Raw genomic sequence first — 20,119 nt, forward strand, 5'->3', positions numbered from 1 at the left:
CTTTCATGCAGGTCCCCACATCTGTACCCTAGAGTTCAGAGTGGGGAAGGAACCTTGACACACCCGGCCACCAGCCCTGCTCCCGGGGGCTCCGTTGCCGGCCCTGCATGCCAGCCCCATGCCTGGGTCTCCGCACCCACTCCTCGCTGTGGCCCCAGCCTCCTCTGCCTTACCTGTGACTGAATCCCCCCTCCCAGATCCATGGCCCTGCTCCCAGCCCCAGCTCTAGGGGGCGGTGAGGGAGCATGGAGAGGGGTAGGAGGGGTGCAGCTCAGCACGCCCACTACAAAGACTTTTCAGGTTCCACTGGATCAGTGTTGCGGATAGTGAGCTAGACAGAGAGATGGGTGTGTATGTGTAAGGTGACTGTTGGCCCCTTACTAAAACTCAGTGGGGGTGTTCTGGCTGGCTAGCACCCAGTACTAAAAGGAAGGGGAAGGGTCGATAGGAAATCAGGACCCTGAGACTGACAGTCCCCAGGAGCAATGGGGAGGGGCTAATGGTCCAGGTCTACCTGATTGATCGGGTGGGCCGGCTAATCAGGGAGTCAGGAGGCCGGGGGGAAGGGGGGATCCCATCCTCCATGTGACCCAGAATTGCCTGGATCAGACAGAGTGGGACCGAGCTGAAGAGAGAGCAGGGACCCGAGCTGGGCTGGGGAGCAGAGCTGGGCCAGCCAGATGGGCCAGAGAAGCAGCCCAGGAAGCAGGTCAGAGTTGGGAGCAGAGTTTAGAATCATAGAATCATAGAATATCAGTGTTGGAAGGGGCTTCAGGAAGTCATCTAGCCCAAGCCCCGGCTCAAAGCAGAGTCACAGAAGCAGCCCTCAGAGCAGAGCTGTGTTGGGAGCAGAGCTGCAGCCCCAGAGGACCAGAGAAGCAGCCCAGGAAGCTGGAGGCAGAGCAGCAGGGTGGAGCTGGAGCTGAGGGCGAGAGATGGAGCTGCAGCTGGGGCTGGAGCTGAGGCAGGGTGGAGCTGGAGCAGTCCGGAGCTGGTTGTGGTGAGCAGCTGTGGAGAGCGAGGGGGATCCTGGGCAGCGGGCTCAGTGCAGGGAGACATCCCCAGCCAAGAGGCCTTGCAGGTCAGACTTGGAGGGGATCATAACCCCAGTGGGGCAGGGGTGATGCTGGGAAGCAAGGTCCTGCCACCGAGAGCCTGAGAGCGTGGGGCCACCGCCAGAGCAAGGGTCTGACCCGCAGCATCCCTGCAGCACAGCCAGGGCCTGGGCATGAGGCCTGGGACTTGTGAGGAACAGACTGAACTGCCCTGACGTTCTAGAGACGCTGGTTGTGATGCCCCCGTGCCGCAGAGCGGGGTGAAGTGTTTTCCTTTAACCTTTCCCATGTTTTCCTTATTTTTTAAAATTGATTGCTGTTTAATAAATTGTATTTTCTTTGAACTGTATGTAATGATCAGTGGGTCAGGGAAGCATCCAGTGCAGAGAGAGCACCCCGGAATGGGGACACCCTAGCCCCTGTCCTAAGTGACCAAAACAAGATTGGGGGTCGAGCCCCACAGGAATCCTGGGCCCAGCCTTGTTGGGGTTACTAGGACTCTGCCACACAGGAGAGTGGAAGGGGAGGCCTCTAGGTCAAGCAGGGCTCTGGGTAAAGGAAGTGGGAGCGAGGACTCAGATCCTTTTGCAGCCCAATTCACTGGGGTAATGTATACTCCAGGAAAGTTCCCCACAATAGCTTCCCCCGCTTACATATAGGGATAGCGAAACAGATGGGTGATTGGAAATGGGGTTAAACAAGTGAGCTGGGAAAATTTGCAGATGAAACAAAATTGTTTTGTATTGTCCACATCTTTTCTGTAGTGGGGGGGATACAAACCTGTATGCAATACTCTAGATGTGGCCTCACCAATGCCAAATAGAGAGGAATAATCACGTCCCTCAATCTGCTGGCAATGCTCCTCCTAATGCAGCCGAATATGCGGTTAGCCTTCTTGGCAACAAGGGCACACTGTTGACTCATATCCAGCTTCTTGTCCACTGTAATCCCCAGGTCCTTTTCTGCAGAACTGTCGCTTAACCAGTCAGTACCCAGCCTGTAGCAGTGCATGGGATTCTTCTGTCCTAAGTATCTACCTCTCCCCACAGCTTAGTGTCATCCGTGAACTTGGTAAGTTCTTCCACTGATCCACCATTGATGCAAAGGCAGCCAGGAGCTGCTGCTGTGTGGCCAAGGCAAAAGAGCAGGAGCCCTGGAGCTGTTACTTGTGGAATGTACAGCTGCAAGATTTCTTCACTAGCGACAAAGGACAGGAATATGATGCACCTAAAATCTAAAAAGGCCCGCACATTTCCCAGAGTCACTACCCTTGATAACAGAACATCAATGATTGCATTGGCTATTTGGATCACAGCAGCCCCCACAGTAGACTTGCCCACAACAGCTGCGGTGACGGTGAGCTGAGTGGGCTCCCGCTTGCAGTGCTATGGCGTCTGCATGGCTAACCCAGGAAAAAAGCTGTGAAACGATTGTCTGCCGTTGGAAGGGACCTCAGGAGCTCATCTAGTCCGACCCCCTGCTCAAAGCAGGACCAACCCTAAATAAATCATTACAGCCAGGACTTTGTTGAGCCGGGCTTTAAAAACCTCTAAGGATGGATATTCCACCACCTCCCTAGGTAACCCATTCCAGTGCTTCATCAACCTTCTAGTAAAATAGTTTTTCCTGGATTGCAGGAAAAACTATTTTATTTAGGGTTGGTCCTGCTTTGAGCAGGGGGTCGGACTAGATGAGCTCCTGAGGTCCCTTCCAGCCCTAATCTTCTATGATTCTATGACTCGACAGAGGTTGTCCACTAGCCTATGTCCCATACACCTGCTTCTAGAGCTAAAGATTTAGCAGCCCATGCTTTTATAGCCAGAGGTCATGGGTTCCATTCTCATCCATGCCCCATTCAGGGACCTCAGTACACCAGGCACCAGATTTTCAAAAGTATTTAGACAGAGGTGTGTCTAAAGACACAGATAGGTAGAGCTGCATGAAATTCTTTCTGCCTTTTATCATTTTTTCACAGAACTGCTCAGGTTTGGCCCAGCTGCCCCTCCATCTTCACGGTGGAGCAGTAGGCTGGCCAAACATTTAGCAAGCTGTGCTGTGACCCTGAGTGACAGATAGCAATGCCCAGAGCTGGGCCCCGCCCTGCAGGATAGGAGTCACTGATTTCAATGGGAGCCGGGGGCCACATTTTTTAGAGGTGTCCAGCCACTTAATTGGATTTTCAAAAGTGTCTCATTGCCTAATTCCCACAGAACTCCCACTAGGAGCTTTCAAAATGTGGCCCTAGGTACCTATCTGCATCTTTAGGTGGCTAAATCCCTTTGGCAATGTTGCCACGGGGAAATGATGCAGGCTTGAGGAGGTACAAGAGTGGAAAAGAGAGTGTTGGTATTAAAGAGCGCTTCCCACAAGCTAAATATGAGTCAACAGTGTAACACTGTTGCAAAAAAAGCAAACGTCATTCTGGGATGTATTAGCAGGAGTCTTGTAAGCAAGACACGAGAAGTAATTCTCCCACTCTACTCCTCGCTGATTAGGCCTCAACTGGAGTATTGTGTCCAGTTCTGGGCGCCACATTTCAGGAAAGATGTGGACAAATTGGAGAAAGTGCATAGAAGAGCAACAAAAATGATTAAAGGTTTAGAAAACATGACCTATGAGGGATGATTGAAAAAATCAGGGGTTTGTTTAGTCTGGAAAAGAGAAGACTGAGTGGGGACATGATAACAGTTTTCAAGTACATACAAGGTTGGTACAAGGAGGGGGGAGAAGAATTGTTCTTCTTAACCTCTGAGGACAGGACAAGAAACAATGGGCTTAAATTGCAGCAAGGGAGGTTCAGGTTGGACATTAGAAAAAACTTCCTAACTGTCAGGGTGGTTAAGCACTGGAATAAATTGCCGAGGGAGGTTGTGGAATCTCCATCATTGAAGATTTTTAAGAGCAGGTTAGACAAATACCTGTCAGGGATGGTCTAGATAATACTTAGTCCTGCCATGAGTGCAGGGGAATGGACTAGATGACTGAAGGGTTAAAATCCATTGCTGATTATCACAGAGTCCCCGGGTGATGCTCTGGAGCTGCTCCCTACGAAGCCAGGCAGGACTCTGGGGAAGTCTCCTTTCCATGATCAGACTGTCTTCAGGACACACAGCTCACACAGCTTCCACCTTCCTGGGTCTGACCTCGGAGCATTCAGCATCCTCCGCCCCTCCGTGCGCTTCCCACAGCGAGTCCGTCCAGGCGGGCTCCTGGGGAAGCCAGAGGGTCCTGCACCCCAACTTCACAGTCAGACGTGACTCTCAGCCAGCCAGTAAAACAGAAGGTTTATTAGACGACAGGAACATGGTCTAAAACAGAGCTTGTAGGTACAGAGAACAGGACCCCTCAGCTGGGTCCATTTTGGGGGGGCAGTGAACCAGACAACCACGTCTGCACTTCACTCCTCGTCCCCAGCCAGCCCCAAACTGAAACTCTCTCCAGTCCCTCCTCCTCTGGTTTTGTCCTTTTCCCGGGCCAGGAGGTCACCTGATTCCTTTGTTCTCCAACCCTTTAGCTCTCACCTTGCAGGGGGGAAGGGCCAGGCCATCAGGTGCCAAGAAACAGGGTATTGGCCATTCTCTGTGTCCAGACCCCTACACACACCTGCCCTCTAGGGCTCTGCAACAATCATACACCCTTATCCCACCACCTAGATACTTAAAACTGCATAGAGGAAACTGAGGCACTCCCACAATATTCAGAGGAAACATTAAGAACTTCGTCACACTGATGTAATAACCTGGTATATGGATTTGTGTACAGGCCCAAAGTCCAGAGTTTGGTCAAGAGGTCAGAGGCCTAGCAATAGCTGAGAGAAAGCAAATTAACCAAAGATAACCTTGCTTTTGCTAAGATATTCCTGGTCAGCAAAACGCCAAATGCTGGGGGCAATAATTGTGTCTTATTAAAAGTTGCAAATGGAACAAAGAAGCCCTGTTTCTGTTGTGTTATTTTCTTATGTAGGGAGATGTTCTTCCCACACATCCAACCTTGAGTTTATGAAAAGTTCAAGCATGTCAGTATACGATATGGCCTCCTCCCACCTCCCTTTCCCAAGAACCAATGCCTGCCTTAAAACACAAATAAGCAACTTAAAAGACAATCTTTATTGCCATATACTTTCACTGTTTCTTTGCTTTTACCCCTAGATATGTATCTGTTGAACAATCAAAGGAGCTACTTCATTCCTATGGACCCCAGATTGAATCCAACATATATTCTACACATACATTTATTAAAGTACTAAGTAAATGCTAAATGTTAATTTGTTAACTTAAGACCATGGGCGGAGACATTATGTAACCTTTTGACCATTGGTTACTGTGCTATCATGTCTTGCAGCTAAACCTATCCGGGGGTGTGGGAATGCCTAGCCTGTCACTTTCCCCGCCCATGAAAAATCCATATATTCCATTGTAATCGATTGACAGTGTCTCTGAGCCTAATAAACGAGGTGACACTCCGTCAGCGCTGTACGTAATAAACTCTTATGCTTGAACTCTACATGGTGTAAATTTATGTTCTCCAATGACCCCTTGAGGTCCCTTCCAGTCCTATGATTCTATGATTTCTTTCTGTTCTTACAGGTCACAGTTTTGGCTGAATAAATGTCCGTGGCAAACCAGACAACGGTGACCAAGTTTATTCTCCTGGGATTTTCCAGTGACCTGCAGCTCCAGACTTTCCTCTTCCTGGTGTTCCTAGTTATTTACCTAACCACCCTAGGGGGCAATGTAGCCATCATGTTGGTGAGACGGGTTGATCCCCTCCTGGGCACCCCCATGTATTTCCTCCTCTTCCATTTATCCTTCTCAGATATCTGCTTCTCCTCAGTAACAGTGGCTAAGATGCTGGAGACCCTCCTATAAGAGCAGAAAATCATTTCTGTCAGCAGCTGCTTTGCCCAGATGTTCTTCCTCCTCTTGTTGGGGTGCATTGAGGTTTTCATTCTCTCAGCGATGGCTTATGACTGATACGCTGCCATCTGCAACCCGTTGAGTTATATGAGGACAATGAGCAAACACGTCTGCAGTCAGCTGGTGGCCGATGCATGGCTGATCGGATCTTTGTATGCCCTCATCAACATGCTCCCTCTGTCGGCCTTACATTTCTGTGGGCCTAACGCAATCAACCATTTCAGTTGTGAGCTCCCCTCCCTGGTGGCCCTGTCCTGCTCTGAGACTTTCACTAGCGATAAGGTGTTTCTCACCTCTGCTCTGACAATAGGTCTGGTTTCATTCTCCCTTACCCTGGGCTCCTACATTCATATCCTCACCACCATCCTGAGGATATGCTCTGCAGAGGGCAGGAGTAAAGCCTTCTCCACCTGCAGCTCCCACCTCATTTTGGTGGGTTTATGCTGTGGGACAGGCTTGTTTAGGTATTTCAGACCCAATTTGGCCTCTTCTGTGGTGCTGGATCATAGGATCATAGAATCATAGAATAACAGAGTTGGAAGGGACCTCTGGAGGCCATCTAGTCCAACCCCCTGCCCAGAGCAGGACCAATCCCAAATAAATCATCCCAGCCAGGGCTTTGTCAAGCCTGACCTTAAAAACTTCTAAGGAAGGGGATTCCACCACCTCCCTAGGTAATGCATTCCAGTGTTTAACCACCCTCCTAGTGAAAAAGATTTTCCTAATATCCAATCTAAACCTCCCCCACTGCAACTTGAGACCATTACTCCTTGTCCTGTCATCTGCTATCACTGAGAATAGTCTAGATCCATCCTCTTTGGATCCACCTTTCAGGTAGTTGAAAGCAGCTATCAAATCCCCCCTCATTCTTCTCTCCCAGTTCCCTCAGCCTCTCCTCATAAGTCATGTGTTCCAGTCCCCTAATAATTTTTGTTGCCCTTCGCTGGACTCTCTCCAATTTCTCCACATCCTTCTTGAAGTGTGGGGCACAAAACTGGACACAGTACTCCAGATAAGGCCTCACCAATGTCGAATAGAGGGGAACGATCACGTCCCTCGATCTGCTGGCAATGCCCCTACTTATACAGCCCAAAATGCCATTGGCCTTCTTGGCAACAAGGGCACACTGCTGACTCATATCCAGCTTCTCGTCCACTGTCACCCCTAGGTCCTTCTCTGCAGAAGTGCTGCCTAGCCATTCGGTCCCTAGTCTGTAGCGGTGCATTGGATTCTTCCGTCCTAAGTGCAGGACTCTGCACTTGTCCTTGTTGAACCTCATCAGATTTCTTTTGGACCAATCCTCCAATTTGTCTAGGTCCCTCTGTATCCTATCCCTACCCTCCAGCGTATCTACCACTCCTCCCAGTTTAGTGTCATCCGCAAACTTGCTGAGGGTGCAATCCACACCATCCTCCAGATCATTAATGAAGATGCTGAACAAAACCGGCCCCATGACAGCCCCGAGGGGCACTCCGTTTGATACCAGCTGCCAACTAGACATGGAGCCATTGATCACTACCCGTTGAGCCCGACAATCTAGCCAACTTTCTACCCACCTTGTAGTGCATCCATCCAGCCCATACTTCTTTAACTTGCTGACAAGAATACTGTGGGAGACCGTGTGAAAAGCTTTGCTAAAGTCGAGGAATAACATGTCCACTGCTTTTCCTTCATCCACAGAACTAGTTATCTCATCATAGAAGGCAATTAGATTAGTCAGGCATGACTTGCCCTTGGTGAATCCATGCTGACTGTTCCTGATCACTTTCCTCTCGTCTAAGTGCTTCAGGATTGATTCCTTGAGGACCTGCTCCATGATTTTTCCAGGGACTGAGGTGAGGCTGACCGGCCTGTAGTTCCCAGGATCGTCCTTCTTCCCTTTTTTAAAGATGGGCACTACATTAGCCTTTTTCCAATCTTCCGGGACTTCTCCCGATCACCATGAGTTTTCAAAGATAATGGCCAATGGCTCTGCAATCACATCTGCCAATTCCTTTAGCACTCTCGGATGCAACGCATCTGGCCCCATGGACTTGTGCACGTCCAGTTTTTCTAAATAGTCCCAAACCACTTCTTTCTTCACAGAGGGCTGGCCACCTCCTCCCCATGCTGTGCTGCCCAGTGCAGTAGTCTGAGAGCTGACCTTGTTCGTGAAGACAGAGGCAAAAAAAGCATTGAGTACATTAGCTTTTTCCACATCCTCTGTCACTAGGTTGCCTCCCTCATTTAGTAAGGGGCCAACACTTTCCTTGGCTTTCTTCTTATTGCCAACATACCTGAAGAAACCCTTGTTTCTGGGTCCATCCAGTGTCCATCCAGTACAGCACCTTAATGCCCATGTTAAAGCCCCTCATCTACAGCCTGAAAAACAAGGAGGTGAAGAGAAAAGGAGTACTTGTGGCACCTTAGAGACTAACCATTTTATTTGAGCATGAGCTTTCGTGAGCTACAGCTCACTTCATCGGATGCATACTGTGGAAACTGCAGAAGACATTATATATACACAAAAAGAAAAGGAGTACTTGTGGCACCTTAGAGACTAACCAATTTATTGATGAATCATATAAATTGGTTAGTCTCTAAGGTGCCACAAGTACTCCTTTTCTTTTTGCGAATACAGACTAACACGGCTGTTCCTCTGAAACCTGTATATATACACAGAGACCATGAAACAATACCTCCTCCCACCCCACTCTCCTGCTGTTAATAGCTTATCTAAAGTGATCATCAATGATCAATGATCATTTTAGATAAGCTATTACCAGCAGGAGAGTGGGGTGGGAGGAGGTATTGTTTCATGGTCTCTGTGTATATATAATGTCTTCTGCAGTTTCCACAGTATGCATCCGATGAAGTGAGCTGTAGCTCACGAAAGCTCATGCTCAAATAAAATGGTTAGTTTCTAAGGTGCCACAAGTACTCCTTTTCTTTTTGCGAATACAGACTAACACGGCTGTTACTCTGAAAGGAGGTGAAGGCAGCTCTGAGGAGACTACTGGGGGGAAAGAACCACCGGGCTCCCAGGTAACCCAAACACCATGATGTTGAACGTGTAATAAAGAAGCAGAGACGTGTCGATAGTTGACTGCTCAGATTTTCTGCTAGTGTATAGTTTGGTGAGACTTTGAATCTATGTGTTCGTAACCAATTGGGGTTAGGTTCTGAGGGCATCTCAGTCATCTTCAGGGACAAGTAGGGTGGGGTTCTCAAAGCCCTCAAAAGCCAGGACCTCTGGCCATTTGGAGAACTTTCCACAGTTTTGACTGGACTTTCCCCACTCTGATGGTCTGTTGGCTCCAACATAAGAATGTAAGAATGGCCATGAACTTATCTAATTCTTTTTGGAACCCTTTTATAGTCTTGGCCTTCACAATGTCCTCTGGCAAAGAGTTCCACAGGTTGAATGTTTGTTGTGTGTTCGTTTTAAACCTGCTGCCTATTAATTTCATTGGGTGATGCCAAGGTCTTTTGTTATGAGAAGGAGTAAATAACACTTCCTTATTTAATTTCTCCACACCACACCTGATTTTATAGACCTCTGTCATATCACTCTTAGTCATCTCTTTTCCAAGCTGAAAAGTCCCAGTCTTATTAATCTCTCCTCATATGGTCCCCCTCTCCCTGGAATGTCCCTTCTGCCTTCACTTTTCTTTCCACTTAGCTGATCGCCTCCTAGCTAAAGCCATCTTTAAAAAATACATCAAGTCTCTGACCTGCTGCTTGCTGCTGTGACATGGTTTGCTGCTAGTGTGTTCTCCCCCTTCCCCCACCCGCATCTGTCTGGGCTATGCAGACTGCCAGCTCTCTGGGGCTGGGACCATCTGTGTTTGTACAGTGCCTAATACAGTGGGGCCCCTGCTTGGGGGACTCGATCCTCCCGTAGGCAAAGTTCACACAGAGCAAAGAGAGTGTGAGCTGGCTGGAGAACTCCTTCTGAAGCAGGGAAATCTCTGGCAGGGGTAAGGAGGTGGATATGCCGCATCTGCTGCTTCCTCCTCTGACAGTGCTGTGCTGCCCACCAGGAAGGGGACGGCGTGGAGCAGGTGGATCAGGGCGGGAAAGGGATGGCAGCGAGTGTGGTGGAGGGAGACCCTCCTACCCCTGATTCTCCCTCAGTTATGTGAAGTTGGGGCACAGGGAGCGTAGCTCCCATGCGCACAGAGAAGAGCTAGGCCATGTGTGGAGTACAGCAACGCCTGTGGTTACAATTGTTGTAGTGGTATAATGTTAACTGCTGGGGTTGGAATTGTCCCTGTTTGCCCTTTGCCTCAAATTCAATTTGTTTTTTCCAAGTTTGAGCAAAACCAATTCTGCCCTTCCCAAGAACAGGGCGTGGGGCCACTTTCCTCTGCCCTTTTCTGAACAGCTCTGGCTCTGGGAAGTTGAAGCTTGGCAGATGGGCAGTCCTGAGGTCAGCATGAGGTCTGTAATGCTCTCAGTCATAGGTGGCGCGTGACTTGTCCATTTGGGGAGACTGGGCACATCCGGAATGTGGCCCCGCCCTAATGCCCAGCTCCTCTCGGTCTCCTCCCCCTGAAGCCCCACCCCCACCTGTGCTCCACCCCCGGCTCCGCTCAGTCCCCACATCCACCTCTTCCCCTGAAGCCCCTCCTGCCCACCGCATGCACACCCCTTTGCCCCATCCCCCAGCAACGCCCGCCTGCCCACCCGCCAGCCACTCACTGCTCCTGCGTGCCTCTTCTCCCCTATCCCCAGGCTCTAATGTGGGCGGAGCAGGGATGGGAAGAGGCAGAAGGAGGGTGGTACCTCGTGGGGGAGGAGAATGAATAGGAACAGGGCCTTGGGGCAGAGCGTGGATGGGGCCACAGCCAGGGTGCCCTTTCAGCGACGGGACACTCCAAAGGTGGTGGACTGGCTGTTTGGGGAGGCTTAGCCTCCCCTGGCCTCTTATACCCGTTGCCCATGGTCCCAGTCAAAATCCATCCAGGTCAGATCAGCCACAGAGCATCACCGTTTGGACATGCCCAGAAGAACATGTCCAAAACTTGTCACTCAACATTCCCAATTGCATGCAGCCAGGTCTCCGCCGACTTCTGTGAATAGTTAGCCCTTTTACAGACCTTGCACAGCTGAGGTTTCACAAAGTCACATCGGACAGAGCTGGGAAAGAAAACAGATCTTTAGTAAGGGAGACTCCTGCCTCTCAGATGGAAATTCCTGCACATCAAACCCATTCCCCTCTAGGGGCTGGGCCAATGGGTATAATAAGCTACTACTATGAGTAGCAAGTGACGTACTAGAGTTTAACGGCTACCAATAAGGTGCTAACTTCCTCTACTAGCTCAAGTGGCAGAGGGCTGTGTAGTGGATTGGACAGTCCTGGGTTCAAAACCTGCTGGTGTTAGATGTGGGGAATTGTTTCTGTTACATGTAACAATTGATATATGTGTATTCTTTTTAGAAATCCCTAGGAAATGCCATTTAAAACCCTACATTAAGGATAAAATTTTCAATTTTACTAATCTAGCACTCTAAATTACTTTTATGGGCCACATTACTGTAGCATTGGAACATCTCCGAGTCTGCAGTGTTTATGCTCATAATGCCACAGAGAGGTATTATTCCCATTGCACCGATGAGAAACTGAGGCACAGAGAGACTTGGGCACAGATCCACCAAGGGACTTGGGCAATGGCGAGTGTTTTAGATACCTGACCACCCAGTGGCATCTCCAGTCCCAGGTTAGGTGCCCTGTAAAATGCATGGTAAGAGTTTGGGCACCTAAGAATGGGATCCACAAAGAAAGCACACTAGGCAGGGAGCCGCGTAAGTGAGGCAATGGGAGATGCGGAGGAGGAGGGTGGGGCCTAAGTCCCTCCCCTCTCAGAGGTTCGGCCAGAGGGAGGCACATCCCTCTGCTTGTTGTTCTCAGCTGTGACCCCTCTCCTGGAGTTGGGTGCCAATGCCATTTTGCAAGGAATTCTGGGAGGGGGGGGCGGAATGAAGGGGGAAGCGCACCCTTATCCCAATGGCTAGGGTGCTTCCCTGTGTCATGTGACATAGGATACCCCAGTTTAATTCCCTTTCCCTCCCCAGCTGTCTTGTGTGGCCGTGGGTATGCTCTGGGTATGCCCCCCAGATGAGGAAGACAGGACAATGCCGAGCTGGGGTATCCAGCTATGGCTTTGCTGTGAGATAGGCACCAGCCATTGGGGCTCACGTAACAAGGCACAAGCCCCGTGACAGAAACTTAGGCACCTTGGGGACATTAGTGGGCAAAATTTAGGTGTCTAGGGACTTTTAGGTGCCTCCAGAGTTCGGTGTCAGATGAGCAGGGGTTCTGAGGATCTCAGTGGCTTCTAAAGGTCAGGCTTAGGGGTCTCACATGGCAGTTAGGTGTCTAAATCCTTTTGTGGGTCTGGGCCTAAGTGATTTGCCCAGTACATAGGAAGTCTGTGGTGGAACAGAGACTTGAACCTAGGTTCCCCCTAGGCTAGTGCCCCAACCACTAAGGAGGGTGAATTAAATTTCTATAGGAGTTGGGCACCTAAATCCCTTGCGCCCTTTGAAAATCCCAGTCTCTGATGCACTATTGGGAAGAAATGTTAATGCTGCCTTGGAGACGGTACCAAAATCCTTTAGCAGGTTTGGAAAGTGCCACCGAGAATGTCTAGGAGAGGAGAGCACAGGGTGTATGTCAGAACCGAAGAGAAAATGGCAGCTGCCACTCACAGAATGATGGACTTCTTGACATGTAAAGGTGCAGCACATGGAGAACAAAAGAATAATGGTGATGCTGGTGGAGTAAGACAGATACGGGCTAACTCAAACAAAGTCCACACTTTGGGACACTTTGGGAGGGAGAGATAGCTCAGTGGTTTGAGCATTGGCCTGCTAAACCCAGGGTTGTGAGTTCAATCCTTGAGGGGGCCATTTGGGATTTGGGGCAAAAATTGGGGATTGGTCCTGCTTTGAGCAGGGAGTTGGACTAGATGACCTCTTGAGGTCCCTTCCAACCCTGGTATTCTAATGATTCTAATGATTCTAAATCCCATGCTTCACATCACTTCTGCTTCCATTCCCTGCATGTGGTGCCCCCATCGCCCCTTAGCAGACCCCAGTAGGGACCCTCCATAGATCACTGGATCCCAGATAGCTGCGTCAATGAAACCCCTCTGAACCCAGGCCCCATGGAGCTTCTGTTAACCCAACTTTGGTTACACAGCAATGTACACCACAAACTTAGTGGGCTTTTAAAGGACTAAGGGCCTCATCCACAGATCCCCAAGTGATGTGGTGGATTCTCCATTCCTTAATGTCTTGTTGAGTGACGTGCTAAATGATATGCTGTAGGTGAAACCCAAATGATAGGACTGGCTACAGGAATCAGTGGGTGGAGCTCTCTGGATAGTGTTCTGCAGGTCAGGCTAGATGGTCTGACAGTCCCTCCTGGCCTTGAAATTTATGAATCTTCGAGTCCTACTAGCCTTGATTCATGTGAGCATGCTCACTGGCTTCGGTGGGATAAGTAACAGCTGCATCTAAGATATTCAAAGGAGCCTAAGGGGTTTAGATGCCAAGTACCACTGACTTTCAGAGGAAGATGGGTGCCCAACTCCTTTAAGCTTTTTTGGCAATCCCAGGCTACCTGCACAAGGAGGTGTTTTCAGGATGTAAGAAAGGACTTTAGGAGGGCTTTCTAAATGTCTCCTCTGGCACAGTGCTGATGCCCTCAGGGTTATCAATGCTCAGCCCATGGCAGGATCCGGCCCTGAGGTCACTAATGAGGCAGATGATGTGCTGTGGTCACTTCTTTTCATGCTGAACTGTCCTGTCTCATTTTACCTTGTCCTCCCTCTGTGGTCTGTCTGTTGTACCACCTATTGTCTCTTGTCTTACTTAGACTGTGAGCATTTCAAGGCACAGACTGTCTTTTCATCATTTGTCTCTACATGGCCTAACACTAGAGCCGCGTGGAAAACTAATGCTTTCCATCAGACAATGCCATGTTGATTAAACCGTTTTTAAAACATCATATCCATTTCATGTAAGAAAACTAAAAAAAACATTTCAAGAATGTCAGAATGGGATAGTCTGAAATTTTCAGAACAAAAACTATTAATTGTTCATTTCAAAATTTCCTCCTTTGTATTTATCATTTTTTTATTAACTTTTCCCAATACAAGAAATATTCCAAAATACCAGATTCATCATAACACATAATGTAAATCAAGAGGGTTAGGATAAAGGGAGGGGAAGCAACATATTTATCTTCAGGGTCTAGGTTAATCACAGACCTTTAAAAAGTCAGCCCAAACTGCTTTGAATTTTCCGGCCATTCCCTTTCTGCAGAACACCACTCGTTCGCTACCTCTCCCAACTCACTGAGCCAGGCAGTGCTCAAGTGGGGAGAAACTTTTCCAGTTTTGCAGGATTAACTTTTTAGGGACTAAAGCTTCATTGTGGAACCACACTGCCTTGTTGCCAGGTAATCTCCAGGTATCAGGAACAGGTGAAGGAATAAAACTTAAGGGGGAAGGCTTAGCATCCAGTATCAAATTGGTCCCTTGACCAACCTCAGACCAGAAATTTTTGACATAGGGGTATTCTCAAACCATGTGAGTTAATGTAGCATGAAAGGAGTTATATTTACAACAGTGGTCAGCACTTATGAGGCCTCTGATGAAGGCTTGAAAGGTTCCCCGAAGTGGGGTAGCTGATGAAGTGGAGGAGGGGAGACATCTTTTTATTTTTAAAGTTCTAACTCCTGCTGGAAAGAGTTAACGAATGATGTGTCAAACAGCAGAGAGGTATTTAACTTCCACATTTTAGTTGGGGGCACATACAAGACATACTTATAGAACATGGTCAGATATAATAATAATTAATATTAATTAATAATTAATGAATAATGACACAATCAGTGACAGAATTGATCAAGTCTTGAGATACTAAGAAATAGTCCAATCTTGACTAAATTATCTAAACTATCATTATCTTCCCAGATACAGAGGTGTGCAGAATTCCAGGTGCCTTGTAAAATGTGGAGAGTCAGAACACAGAAGCAGAGGAAATATGTAGCTGTTAGTATTATCCCCTCATTACTCACAGATCATGTGATTAACATGATCTAGGGGCAACCTCAATGCTACCTCACTTGCTGGCTAAACCACACAGGTTGACTCCCCTATCGGTCAATCCATCTGAATTTTTGTGAGTGCCGCATAGTTTGGATGACTTTCCTCATGGCTTCCTTGACCTCTCTGTTTCTCAGGCTGTAGATGAGGGGGTTGGCCAGGGGAGTCAGGACAGTGTAGAAGACAGAAAGCACTTTGTTCAGGTCTCTCAGTACAGCAACGTCTGGGAGCATATAGACAATGATCAGGGTCCCAAAGAAAATTGTCACCACCATGAGGTGAGAGGAGCAGGTGGAAAATGCTTTTTTCCTCCCGGTGGTGGAAGGGATTCTCAGGATGGTGGTGATGATTGAAATATAGGATGTTACTGTTAATATAAATGTGGAAAGCACCTCTATGGAGCAGAGTATGAAACTCACCAGTATGACCAAGTTAGTATCATTACAAGAAAGCTTAGTCATTGGGGTGAAATCACAAAAGAAATGGTCAATTTCATTAGGGCCACAGAATATTAATTGTGAAACTAAACATACAAGTAGGGTACTAGCCACAAATGGCCATAGCCATGACCCAGCTGCTAGCTTGAGGCAGAACCTCCCTTTCATACGGGCTGCATAATGCAGAGGTTTACATATTGCTAAATACCGATCATAGGACATCGCAGCTAGGAGGTAACATTCTGCACCTACTAGAGAACCAAAAAAATGTAATTGTATGAAGCAGCCATTGACTGAGATGGTTCTGTTCCCCGTCAGGAGACTGGCCAGCAGCCTGGGCAGGATGATGGAGATGTAGCAGGTCTCTAAGCAGGACAAGTTCCCCAGGAAGAAGTACATGGGGGTGTGAAGGTGCTGATCAGAGGCAACTAGCACAATGATGAGGATGTTCCCAGCCACGGTCACCACGTAGATCACTGGAAGCAGCAGGAGGAGAAGAACCTGCAGTTCTGGGACATTCCCAAATCCTAAGAGGATGAACTCAGTGATCGACGTTTGATTTTCCCCTTCTCCTTTCCCCATGGGACATATCTAGTAGGAGGAAGGAAACAAGAAACACTGGAGTTTTTTTCTCTGTCTCCTGTTAAACTTGATAAAGCAGCATCCATATGATTACAGAAAAGTACCAATGGGACTCCGAGAAGGTCATTTACTGTCTTCTAAGGCTGAAACCTTTGAAACTTGGTAAGGAACATGGGCATTGCCACACCAGAACAATCCATCTAATCTGGTTTCTTTAATAATATGCCTTTATTAGTAGGCAGTCTCGGATTCTACAGAGGAGCTGTAAGATCCCATAATGGATATTGATGCAACAGCATCTACATGGCGAATTATTTGGCCAGGCAATTTATTGTTGGCCTCCTGCCCAGTACTATGAAAGCTTGTATATCTTGTACATTTTTAATTGAGCTGGTGCAATTATGTGTATGCATTTATTCTTAGGTCCTCATATGGCCCCCAGAACCAAAGTATCTGATCACCTCATGTTCTATAATGTACTTACCCTCACAGCACCTCCTGGGAAGTAGGAACATGCCATTATGCCTGTTTTACACAAAGGGCCAGATGTTCAAAGGCATATAGGCACTAAAGATGCAGGTAGTTGCTTACTGGAGTTTCAAAAAAGCCTACGACCAGTTTAGGTACCAGAGTTGCATTGAAGTCAATGGGATTAGGTGCCTAAACACCTTAGCCCTGGTCTACACTAGGACTTTAGGTCGAATTTAGCAGCGTTAAATTGATGTAAACCTGCACCCGTCCACACAATGAAGCCCTTTATTTCGACTTAAAGGGCTCTTAAAATCGATTTCCTTACTCCACCCCTGACAAGTGGATTAGCGCTTAAATCGACGTTGCTGGCTCGAATTTGGGGTACTGTGGACACAATTTGATGGTATTGGCCTCCGGGAGCTATCCCAGAGTGCTCCATTGTGACCGCTCTGGACTGCACTCTCAACTCAGATGCACTGGCCAGGTAGACAGGAAAAGAACCGCGAACTTTAGAATCTCATTTCCTGTTTGGCCAGCGTGGCAAGCTGCAGGTGACCATGCAGAGCTCATCAGCACAGGTGACCATGATGGAGTCCCAGAATCGCAAAAGAGCTCCAGCATGGACCGAACGGGAGGTACGGGATCTGATCGCTGTTTGGGGAGAGGAATCCGTGCTATCAGAACTCCGTTCCAGTTTTCGAAATGCCAAAACCTTTGTGAAAATCTCCCAGGGCATGAAGGACAGAGTCCATAACAGGGACCCGAAGCAGTGCCGTGTGAAACTGAAGGAGCTGAGGCAAGCCTACCAGAAAACCAGAGAGGCGAACAGCCGCTCTGGGTCAGAGCCCCAAACATGCCGCTTCTATGATGAGCTGCATGCCATTTTAGGGGGTTCAGCCACCACTACCCCAGCCGTGTTGTTTGACTCCTTCAATGGAGATGGAGGCAATACGGAAGCAGGTTTTGGGGACGAAGAAGATGATGATGAGGAGGAGGTTGTAGATAGCTCACAGCAAGCAAGCGGAGAAACCGGTTTTCCCGACAGCCAGGAACTGTTTCTCACCCTAGACCTGGAGCCAGTACCCCCCGAACCCACCCAAGGCTGCCTCCTGGACCCAGCAGGCGGAGAAGGGACCTCTGGTGAGTGTACCTTTTAAAATACTATACATGGTTTAAAAGCAAGCATGTGAAAGGATTACTTTGCCCTGGCATTTGCGGTTCTCCTAGATGTAGTCCTAAAGCCTTTGCAAAAGGTTTCTGGGGAGGGCAGCCTTATTGCGTCCTTCATGGTAGGACACTTTACCACTCCAGGCCAGTAACACGTACTCGGGAATCATTGTAGAACAAAGCATTGCAGTGTATGTTTGCTGGCATTCAAACAACATCCGTTCTTTATCTCTCTGTGTTATCCTCAGGAGAGTGAGATATCATTCATGGTCACCTGGTTGAAATAGAGTGCTTTTCTTCAGGGGACACTCAGAGGAGCCCATTCCTGCTGGGCTGTTTGCCTGTGGCTAAACAGAAATGTTCCCCACTGTTAGCCACAGGGAGGGGGGAAGGTTGAGGGGGTAGTCACGCGGTGGGAGGAGGCAAAATGCGACCTTGTAACGAAAGCACATGTGCTATGTATGTAATGTTAACAGCAAGGTTTACCCTGAAAGAGTGTAGCCACTGTTTTATAAAATGTGTCTTTTTAAATACCGCTGTCCCTTTTTTTTTTCTCCACCAGCTGCATGTGTTTCAAGGATCACAGGATCTTCTCCTTCCCAGAGGCTAGTGAAGCTTAGAAAGAAAAAAAAACGCACTCGCGATGAAATGTTCTCCGAGCTCATGCTGTCCTCCCACACTGACAGAGCACAGATGAATGCGTGGAGGCAAATAATGTCAGAGTGCAGGAAAGCACAAAATGACCGGGAGGAGAGGTGGCGGGCTGAAGAGAGTAAGTGGAGGGCTGAAGAGAGTAAGTGGCAGGCTGAAGACAGGGCTGAAGCTCAAATGTGGCGGCAGCGTGATGAGAGGAGGCAGGATTCAATGCTGAGGCTGCTGCAGGACCAAACCAGTATGCTCCAGTGTATGGTTGAGCTGCAGCAAAGGCAGCTGGAGCACAGACTGCCACTGCTGCCCCTCTGTAACCAACCGCCCTCCTCCCCAAGTTCCATAGCCTCCACACCCAGACGCCCAAGAACGCGGTGGGGGGGCCACCGGCCAACCAGCCACTCCGCCACAGAGGATTGCCCAAAAAAAAGAAGGCTGTCATTCAATAAATTTTAAAGTTGTAAACTTTTAAAGTGCTGTGCTTAAAGTGCTGTGTGGCATTTTCCTTCCCTCCTCCACCACCCCTCCTGGGCTACCTTGGTAGTCATCCCCCTATTTGTGTGATGAATGAATAAAGAATGCATGAATGTGAAGCAACAATGACTTTATTGCCTCTGCAAGTGGTGATTGAAGGGAGGAGGGGCGGGTGGTTAGCTTACAGGGAAGTAGAGTGAACCAAGGGGCGGGGGGTTTCATCAAGGAGAAACAAACAGAACTTTCACACCGTAGCCTGGCCAGTCATGAAACTGGTTTTCAAAGCTTCTCTGATGCGTACCGCGCCCTCCTGTGCTCTTCTAACCGCCCTGGTGTCTGGCTGCGCGTAACCAGCAGCCAGGCGATTTGCCTCAACCTCCCACCCCGCCATAAACGTCTCCCCCTTACTTTCACAGATATTGTGGAGCACACAGCAAGCAGTAATAACAGTGGGAATATTGGTTTCGCTGAGGTCTAAGCGAGTCAGTAAACTGTGCCAGCGCGCCTTTAAACGTCCAAATGCACATTCTACCATCATTCTGCACTTGCTCAGCCTGTAGTTGAAGAGCTCCTGACTACTGTCCAGGCTGCCTGTGTACGGCTTCATGAGCCATGGCATTAAGGGGTAGGCTGGGTCCCCAAGGATACATATAGGCATTTCAACATCCCCAACAGTTATTTTCTGGTCTGGGAATAAAGTCCCTTCCTGCAGCTTTTGAAACAGACTAGAGTTCCTGAAGATGCGAGCATCATGCACCTTTCCCGGCCATCCCACGTTAATGTTGGTGAAACGTCCCTTGTGATCCACCAGAGCTTGCAGCACTATCGAAAAGTACCCCTTGCGGTTTATGTACTCGGCGGCTTGGTGCTCCGGTGCCAAGATAGGGATGTGGGTTCCGTCTATAGCCCCACCACAGTTAGGGAATCCCATTGCAGCAAAGCCATCCACTATGACCTGCACATTTCCCAGGGTCACTACCCTTGATATCAGCAGATCTTTGATTGTGTGGGCTACTTGCATCACAGCAGCCCCCACAGTAGATTTGCCCACTCCAAATTGATTCCCAACTGACCGGTAGCTGTCTGGCGTTGCAAGCTTCCACAGGGCTATCGCCACTCGCTTCTCAACCGTGAGGGCTGCTCTCATCTTGGTATTCATGCGCCTCAGGGCAGGGGAAAGCAAGTCACAAAGTTCCATGAAAGTGCCCTTACGCATGCGAAAGTTTCGCAGCCACTGGGAATCGTCCCAGACCTGCAACACTATGCGGTCC

The 20,119-nt window shown here is 48.6% G+C and overlaps 2 protein-coding genes and 1 pseudogene across 2 annotated transcripts; 2 read left to right on the forward strand and 1 right to left on the reverse strand.

Annotated features, from left to right (window-relative positions):
- Nucleotides 1-5,662: 5,662 nt before the first annotated feature.
- LOC125629473 (olfactory receptor 5BS1-like) lies at nt 5,663-8,999 on the forward strand (annotated as a pseudogene).
- A 6,120-nt stretch (nt 9,000-15,119) lies between these two features.
- Nucleotides 15,120-16,088, reverse strand: LOC125629474 (olfactory receptor 5AP2-like). The gene is made up of 2 exons (XM_048834874.1): nt 15,801-16,088; nt 15,120-15,521 (listed from the first exon to the last, which is right to left on the reverse strand). Exons 1-2 carry the CDS (start codon nt 16,086-16,088, stop codon nt 15,120-15,122), a joined length of 690 nt encoding a protein of 229 aa, XP_048690831.1.
- A 1,011-nt stretch (nt 16,089-17,099) lies between these two features.
- LOC125629481 (uncharacterized) lies at nt 17,100-18,847 on the forward strand. Its single transcript, XM_048834880.2, has 2 exons — nt 17,100-17,699; nt 18,289-18,847. Exons 1-2 carry the CDS (start codon nt 17,117-17,119, stop codon nt 18,828-18,830), a joined length of 1,125 nt encoding a protein of 374 aa, XP_048690837.2. The 5' UTR covers nt 17,100-17,116; the 3' UTR covers nt 18,831-18,847.
- Nucleotides 18,848-20,119: the final 1,272 nt, after the last annotated feature.

The sequence above is a fragment of the Caretta caretta genome, chromosome 13 (genome assembly GCF_965140235.1).
Source record: "Caretta caretta isolate rCarCar2 chromosome 13, rCarCar1.hap1, whole genome shotgun sequence".
Lineage (NCBI taxonomy): Eukaryota > Metazoa > Chordata > Testudines > Cheloniidae > Caretta > Caretta caretta.

What these genes read in the sequence shown, in the direction of transcription:
- LOC125629474 (XM_048834874.1), bottom strand. Translation starts at nt 16,088, where the DNA reads ATGGGGAAAGGAGAAGGGGAAAATCAAACGTCGATCACTGAGTTCATC. An exon ending in CGGGGAACAGAACCATCTCA is followed by an intron (nt 15,522 to 15,800) that starts GTCAATGGCTGC and finishes CCAATGACTAAG; the next exon opens with CTTTCTTGTAATGATACTAA.
- LOC125629481 (XM_048834880.2), top strand. Translation starts at nt 17,117, where the DNA reads ATGCAGAGCTCATCAGCACAGGTGACCATGATGGAGTCCCAGAATCGC. An exon ending in AGGCGGAGAAGGGACCTCTG is followed by an intron (nt 17,700 to 18,288) that starts GTGAGTGTACCT and finishes TTTCTCCACCAG; the next exon opens with CTGCATGTGTTTCAAGGATC.